This window comes from Pinus tabuliformis, chromosome 7 (genome assembly GCF_031772625.1).
Source record: "Pinus tabuliformis cultivar Carrire ecotype Pingquan chromosome 7, CPIR1, whole genome shotgun sequence".
NCBI classification, from domain to species: Eukaryota; Viridiplantae; Streptophyta; class Pinopsida; order Pinales; family Pinaceae; genus Pinus; species Pinus tabuliformis.
The window spans coordinates 1,899,461,688-1,899,475,778 of NC_142293.1; the positions used below are offsets into that span (position 1 = coordinate 1,899,461,688).

Below are 14,091 nucleotides of genomic sequence, written 5' to 3' on the forward strand. Positions count from 1 at the left end.
GGAGCACAACAGAACATATCGTTGATCAGGCCCTAGCTTGTTTCCTGTTGGCCTCCTTCCCACAACCTACCTTGGAACCTAGCTTCAAAATAGTTAAGAGAAGGTTACATCTAGATTAGGCATTTAACTAAAAATAACCAAGATCTTTGCATCACACATAGGTCATAGGTTTGCATATCATTGAGGTTAGTCAATCATCTTAAGCAGCAGGTATCCATCCCATCATTTGGTCCGAATTTACTATAAGCACTGGTCTCATACTTTAAAATGTAATCTAATTAATTAATCTTGCTCGAATTTAACCAATTGGCTAGGCCACTAATCCGTGTCTCCCAAACAAATTGGTTGCCAACTTGTTTTTCTTCATCTCATTCCATAGGGACTACCCCCCAGAGCCTGTTGTTGGGGATAGCTAGAGCGGAATAGGTGGGGATTAGAGTGACAGTCCTATGCTAAGCGTTGTCGCGATACCTGTACAATTCGGGCGACAATAGAACTCTAACTAGTTTTCTTGTAGGACCTCTCAAAGAAATTCAAGATTTATTTCAAAGAGGTCGTGGACAGTAGAAGGAGCTGCAAATAAGGATAGGCCACAAGATTTTGTGGAGATTGTAATTTTCAGATTTTAGTGAGTCTTTATTGGCCTTTGAGGTTGTTATATTTGGAGGGATATTATAGTTATTTCTAGCTCCAAATCTTGTACTATTTCCCTTCCTCTTTTGGGCAGCCTTCTAAGAGGCTATAACTCCATTGTAATATAATAATAAAATATCACTTTTTCTTGTAGGAGCTTGGGTTTTACCCAATGCATCCTTTCTCCTCTTTTAAGAGGATTTTGTATGGGTGGATTAATTTTGCATCTTTTCTAACTTTCTTTTTTAGTTCATTTTGCATGCCTTAAAATTAACAACTTCACCATCACATTTTAATTTTTAAGTTGAATTTTGCTACAAGTTTCACTTGATGCTTTGCATTTCATTCCTACTTTAAAGTACAAGTTGATATTTTGCTTTAGAGCAACTCATTTCTTACATGCAAGTATTTGGAGTTATGTGGCAAGTTTAATTTAGTTGTTTAACAATTTGCTTTCTTTGGGATACAATTGTCTCACTATAGGCTCATTTGTTATCTTGCTCACTTATTTTCCAAGCATACTTTACAAGCAAGCATTCATTTTTCTTTAGCTTCATCTCATTTCCAATTGCTATAAGTTTATGGTTTGTGGCATTTACTTGGAGCAATTTACAATTTCATTTGCTTATGAAGCTTATGTTTATGTGTCTTGAACAATTTTGAAGTTATATCATTGTGAGCATCTCCCATTTACTTGAGGCAATTCCTCTTTTGCAAAACAAACTTACTTGCATCACTTTAATTCATTTTCAAGCTAATTTTCTTTTCCAATTGAAGTTACATTTGCAATTTACTTTGAGCACTATCTCATTTCCATTATATTGAAGCATTGCAAATCTCTCTTGGGAAAACTCACATAGCATTTAGGCATTTTAGCCTAGTTTGCATTTTAACTCAATTAACCTCCAAGCATAAGCTTGATTGATAGATATCATAGGGAAAAGACTTTCTAATAAAAAATTTGCCAATTGGTACAAAGTAATGTAAAAAGTGCGTGACCCTATAGTTATGAAGCTGACTTGTCCCCTTGTAGGAAAGAAGGTACGCGCTGGCTAGTAAGACTCAAGGAAAGGTATCGTTAACGACATTGTGTCCTCACCCCCTCTTTCTTACAGTCGCCCCAATTTTTACCCTTTGGCAAGAGTTCAAGACGAAGATCTTTCGCTTAGAGTAGGCATTTAGCTTAAAATTAACCAAGACAATTGCATGTAATCTTAGTTAAGTGAATTTCGTATTAACACACTTTATCTTTCAAGCTATTTTACTTGCAATCCATTTATATACTTGTCATGATGAAGATGTTTTGAATTGATTATTTTGTAATATTTCATTCACAAGTTATTTTATGTTGCTTCTTTACATGCTTTAAAATTGTGAATGGTTATATTTTGAAAGCATTTCTTTGAAAGACACTTTATATCTTGCAAGTGATATCGTCTTATCATCTATTTAGTTGACAAGATTACTTATGTTTCATTTCATTTGTGAGCAAGTGTTATTTAATTTGAAGCAATAAAGATATTGGTTTTACAGGCTCATCTTTTATTTATGTGTTGATGATTATTGAAATATATTTCATTTCATATTGCTCAGCATATTTGTTGAAACTTGCTCATAATCTCAAAACAATCCCATTGACCTTAACATCTCCTAGAAACATCACATCACCTTTTAACTTAGTTTTTCAATTAGTGACCGCCCCCCCAATTGCTATAAGTTTATGGTTTGTGGCATTTACCCGGAGCAATTTACAATTTCATTTGCCTATCAAGTTTATGTTTATGTGTCTTGAACAATTTTGAAGTTATATCATTGTTAGCATCTCCCACTTACTTGAGGCAATTCCTCTTTTGCAAAAGAAACTTACTTGCATCACTTTAATTCATTTTCAAGCTAATTTTCTTTTCCAATTGAAATTACATTCGCAATTTACTTTGAGCACTATATCATTTCCATTATATTGAAGCACTGTAAATCTCTCTTGGGAAAACTCACTTACATAGCATTTAGGCATTTTAGCATAGTTTGCATTTTAACTCAATTAACCTCCAAGCATAAGCTTGGTTGATAGATATCATAGGGAAAAGACTTTCTAATAAAAAAATTTGCCAATTGGTACAAAGTAATGTAAAGAGTGTGTGACCCTACAGTTATGAAGTTGGCTTGTCCCCTTGTAGGAACGAAGGCACACGCTAGCTAGTAAGACTCAAGGAAGGGTATCGTTAACGACATTGTGTCCTCACCCCCTCTTTCTTACAGTTGCCCCAATTTTTACCCTTTGGCAAGAGTTCAAGACGAAGATCTCTCACTTAGAGTAGGCATTTAGCTTAAAATTAACCAAGATAATTGCATATAATCTTAGTTAAGTGCATTTCGTATTAATACACTTTATCTTACAAGCTATTTTACTTGCAATCCATTTATATACTTGTCATGATGAATATGTTTTGAATTGATTATTTTGTAATATTTCATTTACAAGTTATCTTATGTTGCTTCTTTACATGCTTTAAAATTGTGAATGGTTATATTTTGAAAGCGACTTTATATCTTGCAAGTGATATCGTCTTATTCTAACATCTATTTGGTTGACAAGATTACTTATGTTTCATTTCATTTTTGAGCAAGTGTTATTTATTTTGAAGCAATGTTGAAGGTACTGGTTTTACAGGTTCATCTTTTATTTATTTGTTGATGGTTATGGAAATATATTTCATTTCATATTGTTCATCATATTTGTTGAAACTTGCTCATAATCTCAAAACAATCCCATTGACCTCAACATCTCCTAGAAACATCGCATCACCTTTTAACTTAGTTTTTCAGTTAGTGACCGCCCCCCTTAGCTTACCTAGGAGAGGGATTAAATGGAGAGAGTTGGGAATAGGTCACAGCCCCATCTCTTAATCCTGCCACCAACCACACCTTCTGGTGTTAAGGGCTTTTCTCACTAACTTAGGTGTGTATGTGAGGCGGCAACTCCTCCAACATTAAAATCATCATTACCTTGGTCACATGTCACTAACACATGAAGGGGTATCAATATTAATGACTTCTAAGATTAATGTTACTAGCCACCTAACCTCCAACATTAAAATCATCATCACCTTGGTCACATGTCACGAACATATGAAGGGGCATCAACATTAATGATTCCTAAAAGTAATGTTTCTAAGTGCTACCACTAAAACAGTTGCCTTAACACAAATCAACCTTTTTATTTTAACCACCCTTCAAACAAAACTCTCATGCTTTACGTCTCAAGATCTTTTAGAGTATATCAAAAATTATTGACGGGAACACTGTATATGAGTCAACATGATGAGCATAACCATGGACCCCTATTACCCAAATACCCAATACTTTACTACAAAGATAGGATTTCTATATTATCGATATATATCTTCTTAAATGGGAAACTGATACTTAAGGGGTCAGGATGCCAATTATCTGTTCAAAAAAGCTTTTTTTGTATAAATATAAGTTACTGGGGAAACACAGAAAGGATTAATCTTACATAAAATTAATGTAGACACAAAATGCTTTCAATTACTTACTGACTTTCATGTTCAGATGATGAAGCGCTCCTTTCATTGTCCACATTTGACTTGTACTCTGGAGTTGCATATGCCTTGGTTCCATTGGCTGCTAGTGAACTATGCTGCAGAATGGCAGGAAAAAGAACTTAGTGAATTAAAAAGGAAGAAAAGTGAAATATCTGCATGGCATGAATAAGAGTCAAATGATCAAAACCATATAATCAGTGAAAGACAACAGTAGTAAAAGGAATAAAATACATATTAAGCGCCTAATACAAAGCCCAATATGTGAACTTCAGGAATAAAAGTGGTTTAAGGTACCTGAAACACAGTCATTATATGTGGCTCACAACTAAGGTAGAATTATAAAATATTGGATATTTGAGGGGCATCGCAAAGGAATCCCAAAGAACTTTAATTAAAGAAAATTTCGATATGGTGTTGCCTGCTGTATGATAGCATAGGCTTGTAATATCCTTCACATTCTCTGATGAATACAAAAGAACTAGTTATAATGGACCAAACGTTCTTTCAAGGTATACTCAAACCAGTGAAGAATAATCACTATACCTACTCAGCTGCCATGATAAAGTCAAGAAGACACATGATCCTCAACAATCAGGATGTATTGAAGGTAAGATATGAAAAATCTAAGCACCATTTTACCTGATCAATTACAAGTTCAATCTTTTCCTTCCACGACAAAGCATCCTGAAGAGTAAATGAAGCCATCTGATACCACATAAAAGAAAAAGAAAAAACTCAGCATGGAACAGAAATATAACCATAAAATATTGTCATAACTTTACCTCACAATGATACAAACTCACAAAAAAATTATGCCTGTTTTCGTTTCCTTTTCAAGAAATACAAAAAGATTGATGTCAAACACACGAAACTCCAATAACCGCATACCGTGATCCGATGTGACTTGTCTTTCTTGTTATAGACAGATAGAACATAGACCATCTGTAAAAGCAAGGAAAATAAATCAGAAAGATACTACAGACACTGTTGCAAAGTTTACTTGTGTATTTACTATTTAGCATTTCATTCTGACTCATTAAGCAGAGTAAAAAAACATATAATAAATAAAAAGATTACTATAAAGCAGAAACCTTTCCATCTTCATGGTCTGAAGTAACGTAAGTGTCCTCTATTAAATAGAACAGCATCAATAAAAATATATATGAAATCTACTAAAAAAACAACCGCATTCCTATGTCAAGAAAATACTTTGTGAACAAAACCTTCAAATACGGGTTGCAAGCGGTGCCGTCATCTATGGGCCTGCCGTTCAACTCAGAGCACACAGCAATAAAAATGAAGCAAAAAAAACACAGCATAATAAAATAAAGCAATATTCACAGGCCACAGTACAGGAAAAAACAACCATAACCAGTCTATTTAACTTCAGGCTTCAAAATAATTACATAAAGATCTCAATGGCTTTCACATTTTACAAAACATGGAGACAACACTTTTCAACAAATATGCCTGTCAGTTTAAATCTCAGCAATGTTTACGATGAGCTCCTATGATTCAATTTCCCAACTTCATTTTGTTTGTTGGTACTGCTATGAGAACCCCAATTCCTCAGAGATACCGAAGTCTCCATTCTCAGCCCCATACAGGGATCTGAATTGCACAAGTGGAGAATCAGCTATTTGGATCCAATCCTTCCAGATTCAGTATGTTTTGTATTCAGTATGTTTTGTTGAATGATCAGTTTCTGGATATAGGATCTGCTTCCTGTTGATTAGAATTTGCATCTGAATTTAGGAACCAGTTGAGATGTTAAGAGAATCAGTTCCAGTGGAGGAACCAATTCCCAGATGTCGGGTATTGATTCCTCCAATGGAAACTAAATCCATGTGATACCTCCAAAATTTGACAATAACCCATAAAAGAACAAGGGTGCAGCAAAGGCAGAGAGGATCTCCAGCAATGTTGACTTAGCTAACGAGAAGAAGAGGAAACCCACACATTTTATGAGAGCAGTTTGTAGTGATCAACCAAGGATTTCCGTTGTGCAGTGATCAACCAAGGATTTCCATTGTGCAGCAATCAACCAAGGGCAAAGTAACAGTGCTGACTGGTGAGTGAAGAGTTTCCATTTCCAAGTGAAAGCAGCAAACCACCAAAGGAAAACAGGCACCAGATGATTGAACTAAGCTAGGTTTAATGTTCTATCTTCAATGTTTTAGTTAGTTAGGGTAGCTTGCTGCTGTGTATGTAATAACAGGCATACATAGCAAAGTGTTATCCTCTGCATTCTATATGTATGCTATGTATATGCTTGTTAGCATGTTAGCATACACAGTAAAAAGCCTAATAAATTATAGCTGAAGTTAAAAAACCTCAAGGCTCACAGAAAAAATACTCAGCTTACAGATGTTGAAAAGTGTAACTAGGATCAGTCTTCATAATGACAAGTGTAATCGTGATTTTATGTAATTGATGTAAACAAAAAAAAAAATTAATAATTGTAATGCTTGAGTCATGGGTTTCATGCTCAAGGAATTTTATTTCTAGTTAAGGCTACCATTGTGAGCTTTTAGGATTTGTCATTGGAACAAACATATTCTGTTCTTCAAGTTAAATACTCCAGAAGACTTGGAATATGTAGATCTCCATTGAGATACAAGAATATATATTAAGAAGAATGAATGAGAATGATCATACAAATGAGAGTGAAGGCCTGCTTATATACCCTAGGCAAGTACCTCTTCATGGAAGGTCATGGCATCATGTCCCATTTAGACATGCCTCTTCAGTACTAATTACTAATAAACTAATCATTATTACAATTATCATCATTATTTATATTTATATTATTTTTATATATATTTTATTCATAACATTGCCTTCCTCCTCAAAAAGCGTTGTCCTCAAAGCTTGCTGATGAAAAGGCTTGATCTCTTTTTCTGTTTCGAATGTCTTCTCGTCTCAGAACTGTCATCTTCGTTGATACACGCTGATATGATCCTTGGAGTGATATATAAAATTGTCGCACGGAGAAATGATCTGACCATCCTAAATTAATCTTTTGTGGAATCTTTTGATTACCAAAAACTTGGGATAAATCGTTATCACTAGACTGAATTGTGCGCACTTCAGCATCCTTTGAAACATAAGTTTGTTGTTTATGTTCTGAGTGATACAGATTCGTAGATTGATTAAGATGTTTATTCTTGTGATTTGAATGCAGATAAGGAGTTCTTTTGGTTTGATTTTCCCTTATCATGCGTCTGGAATTTTCTTGATTTACTTCAGAAACTGATGTTGTTGATTTAATTATAGAATCTTCAATTGGAATTTTCATCGTCTAAACTACAATATGTAAATATGTTTTCCCTTCAGCTGGCTTGTCATCTTCTTGAGTTGTGAAATTGACTGGATCTGTATTTATTCCTCTTTCTTCCACTTGGACTGATGACTTCAACACTTCTTTCGTGATAAGTTCTTCTAATTTGTTTTCCAATGATTTGTTATCATCCTTAAGTTTCTTAATTTAAGTGAGTAGATTTTCATTATGGTTTCTGAGACAGAAAAGTTCTTCATTTTCTGAGTCAACTTTATTTTGGTATTCAAGATTCTCATCTTTTAAACACATGACTTGTTCTAATAACCTTTGGTTAAGGTTCTTTAAGCATAAACTTTCCTCTTCTTTTCCTAATAGACTTTCGTTGAGTTTTTATTTAGAAATTTCATTTTCTTGTTCTTACTGATGTTTCTTAGCTTTACATTTTCTTACTTGTGTAAGCAGTTTTTGATTATGCTCCTTCAAACATGAATTTTCCTTATTTTTGTTGGATATGAATTCTTAAAGCTCTTTTTGCTTTTTTGATACTGTTTTTGGATTCTCTTGAAACATTAGTTAAAAATATCCTTAAGATCTTCTGATGAAGGCATAATCAGTTATGATTTCGTTGTCATGTCTTGGAACGTGGCCATCTTCTTCTTGTAAGGGAACCTCAAGAATTTTTTTTTTGTGTTTAAATGAACGTACCTAATTCCTTGAACAAGGTCGACCGAGAATTATCTCAACCTCTTTGTCAAGCATAGTTACGACACGAAATTGAAATATGTACTTATAATGATCAACTATCACTTGTAAATTATTAATTTCATATTCTTTTTGGCCAAAAATACCTTTTCATTCGCCTATATTTGGCTCTAAAACTAATAGTTGATTTGCCAAATTAATATTGATGTAATTATCCTTGTTGTTTAGATTAATAGCGATACTAGTCTCTTTCCTTTGGATACACCCTTTTAATGTAAATAATCTAATATCTACAACTGAAATACCTTTATAAGAAAATCTTCTCTCTTATCATTTTTGTATTAGACTCCATTTTTTTTATGGCTATAACCTTTAAAATTCTATTACTCCTTCAAACCTCGGTGATGAATCCTTGAGAATCCTTTATCTTTTAAAGGGAACTTCAATTATTTTATTTTTTTCTTCCTTTTTGTAGACCACCCTTTTATATTTTTTTCTATTTTGAATTTTTTTAGTTTTTTTATATATATATATATATATATTTCAAAAAAATATATTATTAATATCATTTTTCTTTTTTTTAAAAGCCACACCTCATAATATAGAGTCGTGCCCCTTTTCTCTAACCTTAACACAGCTACTTGATTCCATAAGGAAAATTAAATTATGTCCAGATCATAGTTTTAAAAACCGGCCACAAAAACCGGTAACCGGTCTAACCGGCCGGTTAGAGGCCTGGCCGGTCCGAACCGGCCTAAAAAACCGGGTTAGATACCTCATGTGCCCAAAAAACGGCCCTAACCGGTAAAAACCGGCCGGTTCCGTCCTAAACCGGCCGGTTTATGGACAGCCCACCGAATTATGACAAAAAGTGCAGCGGTTTTGTGGTTTAGGGGTTTTGGGGGTGAGGGAAAGGTATTTTCCCTCCAAAAACACCCTCACACTTGCTATAAGAGACCCCTCTCACTCTCATTTGTCTCACACAACTGATTTGGAGTGTTTGTGAGTTTTTGTGAGTTTGTTTGTGAGCTTGGAGAGTGTGGAGTTTTTGCTGAAGTAGTCATCTTGGAGTTGGAGTTGGAGCTATTTTGGAGATAGTGTGTAGCTGTCAGTGGAGTTGCCATCTTCAAGAGGAGGCTAAGGGAGCTAGTTTGCATTTCCAGGTAAGGATTTGCACTTGATAATTCCTCATTTGAGTCTGCTGTCCATGAATTTTTTTTTTGTGTTATAAACTTCTCACTTCTATGATCTACCATCCAGGGAGTCATCATGCCTCCAAAAGCCGAAGATACTGCATGGGCTCATTGTGATATGATTGATGGCAAAATGATCTGCAAATATTGCCAAAAATCCATTCAAGGAGGGGGTATTAACAGGTTCAAGCAACACTTGGCTGGGATAGGAGGCCATGTAAAGCCATGTGGAGCACCAAATGAAATAATAGGGCATATTAGGGCAGAATACCTTCAGAAGTTTGAGACTCAAGTCACTGAACCAATAGAGAAGTTTGTGGCTACACAGTTTGGGAGTCGAGACTCAACCAACTGAGTTTGATCATGATGACTGAGACTCATGAGAAGTTTCAACTTCAAGTGATAATGTTGATCACTATTATAGTATTACTATTATCATATATGTAGAGTCTAGACTGAAGTCTTGTAGTAGGCCACTGGCCCCATAGTTTGTAGGCTTTATTTTTGCACTCTAGTGGCCATTTAGAGCCTCATTGCTTATGTATTTTGTCGATGATATGTATTGCACTCGGTGCCATTTTGATATATTCACCTTTAAGGCTTTACATGGTATATCAATGAGCAATCTTTGCATATTTTGTCTCTATTGGCTTGGAATCATGGTTTTAAATCTTAAAAATAGTTTTTTTCATTAAAAAATAATTATTTAATGTATTTTTCTAAAACCGGTTCGTTTAGACCAAACCAGTCCCGGTTAGACCGGTTCCGGTCGGTAAACCGGTTCATTAGGTGGACCGGTCCGGTCACCGGTTCCGGTTTTAAAAACACTGGTCCAGATGGAATAAGCTTATACGTATTACAACTATGGTGGACGAATGGATCACGACTAACAGTGGAAATGTCTATTGCTGGACGAATTGGACAACAGGGGATGGTTGTGGCGTAATCAGTGGTGGTGGTGGTGGCGATTAGCACAGTAGTCGGGCAATACAACAAGGCAACAGAAGTGAGATATTCGGTTAGACGGTCATGGTGGACGACAGGGAAACTTGTTGAAGAAAGTGTAACTAGCCTCGGTATTTACAAATGTAATTTTCATTTTGTACTTGTCAAGAAAAAGAAATATTATTTTTGTAAATTATAAAAAAGAGTTTCTTGCTCATTTCATAAGTCTAGGAAAGTCAAAGAATCAAAGTCATGTATAAGGAGCTCTTCTTGAGCCTATGTGTAAATGTATACTAGTCTAAAAGGCCCTCCAAGACAAGCACAAGAAGTTTGCAAGCTAAACGATGAAGAAGATAGTCATGTCGGCCTCAAAGCATATATAGATGACAAGTCGGCTCATAAATAAAGTCACAACGGTTCACTGTGACATGTCGGCTTATTTTTGGGAGACTAACCACTATATATACCCCATCAAAGTCTGCGTAGAACAGAGACACAAAACTTGGATTCCTCTGTGATTTTCAGTGGTACAGTATAGTTACAGGAGCTCGGATATCTCTGAAATCTTCGGTGACAATCTCAGTGAGTAAGTATAGTAAAAAGACCTCGCAATCTTAGAAGATCCTCTGCAATCTTCGGATGGGTACAAACTTTGTAATCCACATTACTGTAATAGATCTCAGATGGGTAATTATAGTGGCAGTACCTTTGTGTCTCGGTCTTCTCATATACACTGTCTCAGCATACAGTAATGATCTCGGTATACTTGATGAGTAAACCTCACAGTGACATACATTGTCTCAGCATAACAGTAATCACAGTCTTACTGTCTCAGCATGGATGAAGAGGATCACACAGAAGCACATACGGTCTCAGCATACGTGTTATGAAAAGGATCTCTGTAAGACACTCTCGGCATACTCTAGACACTGTTACAGTCTAGGCATCATTATAAAGAGAAGGATCGTGGTTATACTACTGTGACACTCTCAGCATATATTCTGGATGATGATAATCATGATCTCAGTCATGATCTTAATGAAGAAATAGTTTCAAGGTCATTATCTTGATAATGATATCTGTGTATCTAGATGCAACACTCTTATATGTATATCTCAGTATAAGATCTCGATGTTAAGATAAAATATCTCTATGAAGATGCAGCAGTGTTGTAATTGTAATGTTCTTAGTGATGGCAGCAGTAATGAAGATCTCAGTAGTGCAGTGATGATGAAGATCTCAAGCAGTGACAAAGAAGAGGATTGATGTCTTGGTCTTGGAGTGGCTTAATAGGTCAAGGGTTTAGGTCTTGGTATTTGTCAATTGGAATCTCTATAAGAAGAATTTTGTGCGGGTTTTCCTGTCAAAGAGTGAGAGGTTTTGGCCCTGGCAGAAAGCCAACATCGCGTGTTTTTGTCTCGTTTGTTTTTGGTAACTATTTGATGAACTAAGAAGACACACTTCAATAATAAGAGAAGGTTGCACTAATAAGAAAAGTTAAAGAACCTCACAAATAGTTATCATGATAAGAAGAATCTCATCAACTTCATTTGCCCTAGATTCTTCAACAAAACTAAGCGACATGGTTGTGCTGGTAAGTGAAACAATTATGGCAACATTTTTGGTCGGCGGCTAGCATGTGAAACAACACAACGGTCACAGAGAAATGCAGTGGCACGGATAAGAAACAATCAACAAGGGTTTGGAGGCACATAAGAGGAGTAGACAGGGGTAGTGTTAATTTAGTGGCAATGGAAGGTAAATGAGATGACAAAATACACAATTGTTGTGGTTGATGGAGCCAATAGCAACGTTGATTGTGGCAGGTGTGGAGGAAAAATTGTACAGTGCAAAATGGACGACTAATGGTGATTTGACCAGACGTCGAATAAGCTCAAGCCAAGGTGGATCGGTTGGCGATGGTCACGGCTCTGTCGGTTGGCCATTGTGCAGTGGGTTGCGACTACCAAGCAGGGGGTAATGATTTGTTTGCAATGGAAAATGTGGTGGTGGCCGCTCTGTGTGTCGTGGTGTGGGTTTTGTCTAATGGCAGTTTCAGTCGAGGAATGGCGCTAACAGTCGCAGCAGTGAGGGTCTGTTGGCGGGTGTCTGGTGTCCACAGCTATGTGGTGGTCGACTATTGTTTCGTGGTGGTCGACTAGCTTTTTCTACGTTGCTTTTGTTTTTTTACAATCTATATATATATATATATATACTCTTTTTTCTTTTTTTTACTCTTTTTTTTCTTCTTTTAATTTTAATGGCCAAAGGCCTAGCGAAACGGAGAAGAGGAGAAACTCCAAATTCTGAGCGAAACGATTCAATTATACGGCAACAAGGTTGACAGAATTTTGATGGCCAAAGCCCTAGATCAAAGAACACAGCTCTATGCAGCAATTGAGCGGCTAGAGGATCGAACTGCTCTGATACCAAATGAAACGAACAAAGTCCGTTCTTCAAGTTAAATACTCCAAAAGACTTGGAAAAGAATATATATTAAGAAGAATGAATGAGAATGATCATACAAATGAGAGTGAGGGCCTGCTTATATACCCTAGGCAGATACCTCTTCATGGAAGGTCATGTCCCATTTAAACATGCCTCTTCAGTACTAATTAGTAATAAACTAATCATTATTACAATTATCATCATTATTTATATATATATATATATATATTATTCATAACGGTGATCATGTCATAAAGTTTATTGAGTCAATGTCACAGATGAAAGACCCATTTGGGCATGTAATTCTTTGCAAAAGAAATTTTGTTAACCCTCTGAGACCTTGTCACAAGCTCACCATCAAGTCGGCCTAAATATATTTCCAGAAAGGCATGTCGGCCTTGTCACTAGGAGAAGTCAGCTTATTTGATGGGTAGATCACTAAATATAGGGCAGCTCGGCCTCCGATTGAAGACGAAATTTTGTTCAAGGTAAAAGGAGGCAGAAAGAAGTGCGAAGTTCATGAAGAAGGAAGCCTGTAACCAAGCGTAGGAAGGAAGAACGTAACATAGTTTATTTCTGATTTGTTTTGGGTTGATACACTTCCCATGTGTGAGGTATAGGTGTTGCAGAAGGAGCCAAAGTATTGCAGTGACACTTGAAGGTCAGATCACGGAGAATATTAGTGTGAATCTCAAACCGGATTACTAAAGAAGAAGCCTCCATCTAGAGCAAAGAAATTTAGAATATCAAACCTAGTCAAGTGCCGCAACTAGGGTTTTTGAAGTAGGGCCGAAAAGTTGCAGGTCTGATCTAGGAAGACGAGGTTTGAAGGATAGCCGAGGAGGAGGGAGAAACAAGCAGTTTGACCATTGTTGACTCAAAGAAGAAGAAGAGGTCAAAATAAGAAACCTTGTGACTTGGTCTTGGAGAGGTTAAATAGGTCAAGGGTCTTGGTCTTGGTATTCATCAATTGAAGTCTCTATAAAAAGAAGAATTCGTTTGGGTTTTCCTCTTAAGTTGGAGAGGTTTTGGCCCTGGTTGATCACTTATATTTTGTGTATCTTGTCTCTTTATTGTTTATGCTTTGGTAGTTGTTTGATGAACAAGAATACTATAATAATCTAACTGAAGACAAGATCCTAATCTAAAGTAGTAAAAAGCATTCACAAGCAGTTATCATTAGAAGAGAAATCACCTAATTGCTATGTCTGATTTCTCAACATGGTATCAGAGCTAAGGTGACAAATCAAGGAAAGGGCATCTCATCAAGGGGCACACAAGCACTCAAGGATCAAACCTCGAAGGATATCAAAGTGAAGTCAAG

General features: G+C 36.0%; 1 protein-coding gene across 6 annotated transcripts in view; it reads right to left on the reverse strand.

The window, feature by feature from the left end:
• Positions 1-14,091, reverse strand: part of LOC149256069 (protein ENHANCED DISEASE RESISTANCE 2-like) — a 313,045-nt gene that overhangs the window by 192,841 nt on the left and 106,113 nt on the right. For all 6 annotated transcript variants that reach the window (XR_016267267.1, XR_016267266.1, XR_016267268.1 and 3 more), the window contains exons 3-5: positions 5,088-5,141; positions 4,839-4,904; positions 4,191-4,294 (exon numbers count right to left, since the gene is read on the reverse strand). Coding sequence is in view for 3 of the 6 variants with exons in the window: in XM_089460657.1 (XP_089316783.1) it covers positions 4,191-4,294; positions 4,839-4,904; positions 5,088-5,141 (224 nt within the window). In the remaining 3 variants the exon portion in view is untranslated. The remainder of the gene's footprint in view (positions 1-4,190; positions 4,295-4,838; positions 4,905-5,087; positions 5,142-14,091) is intronic.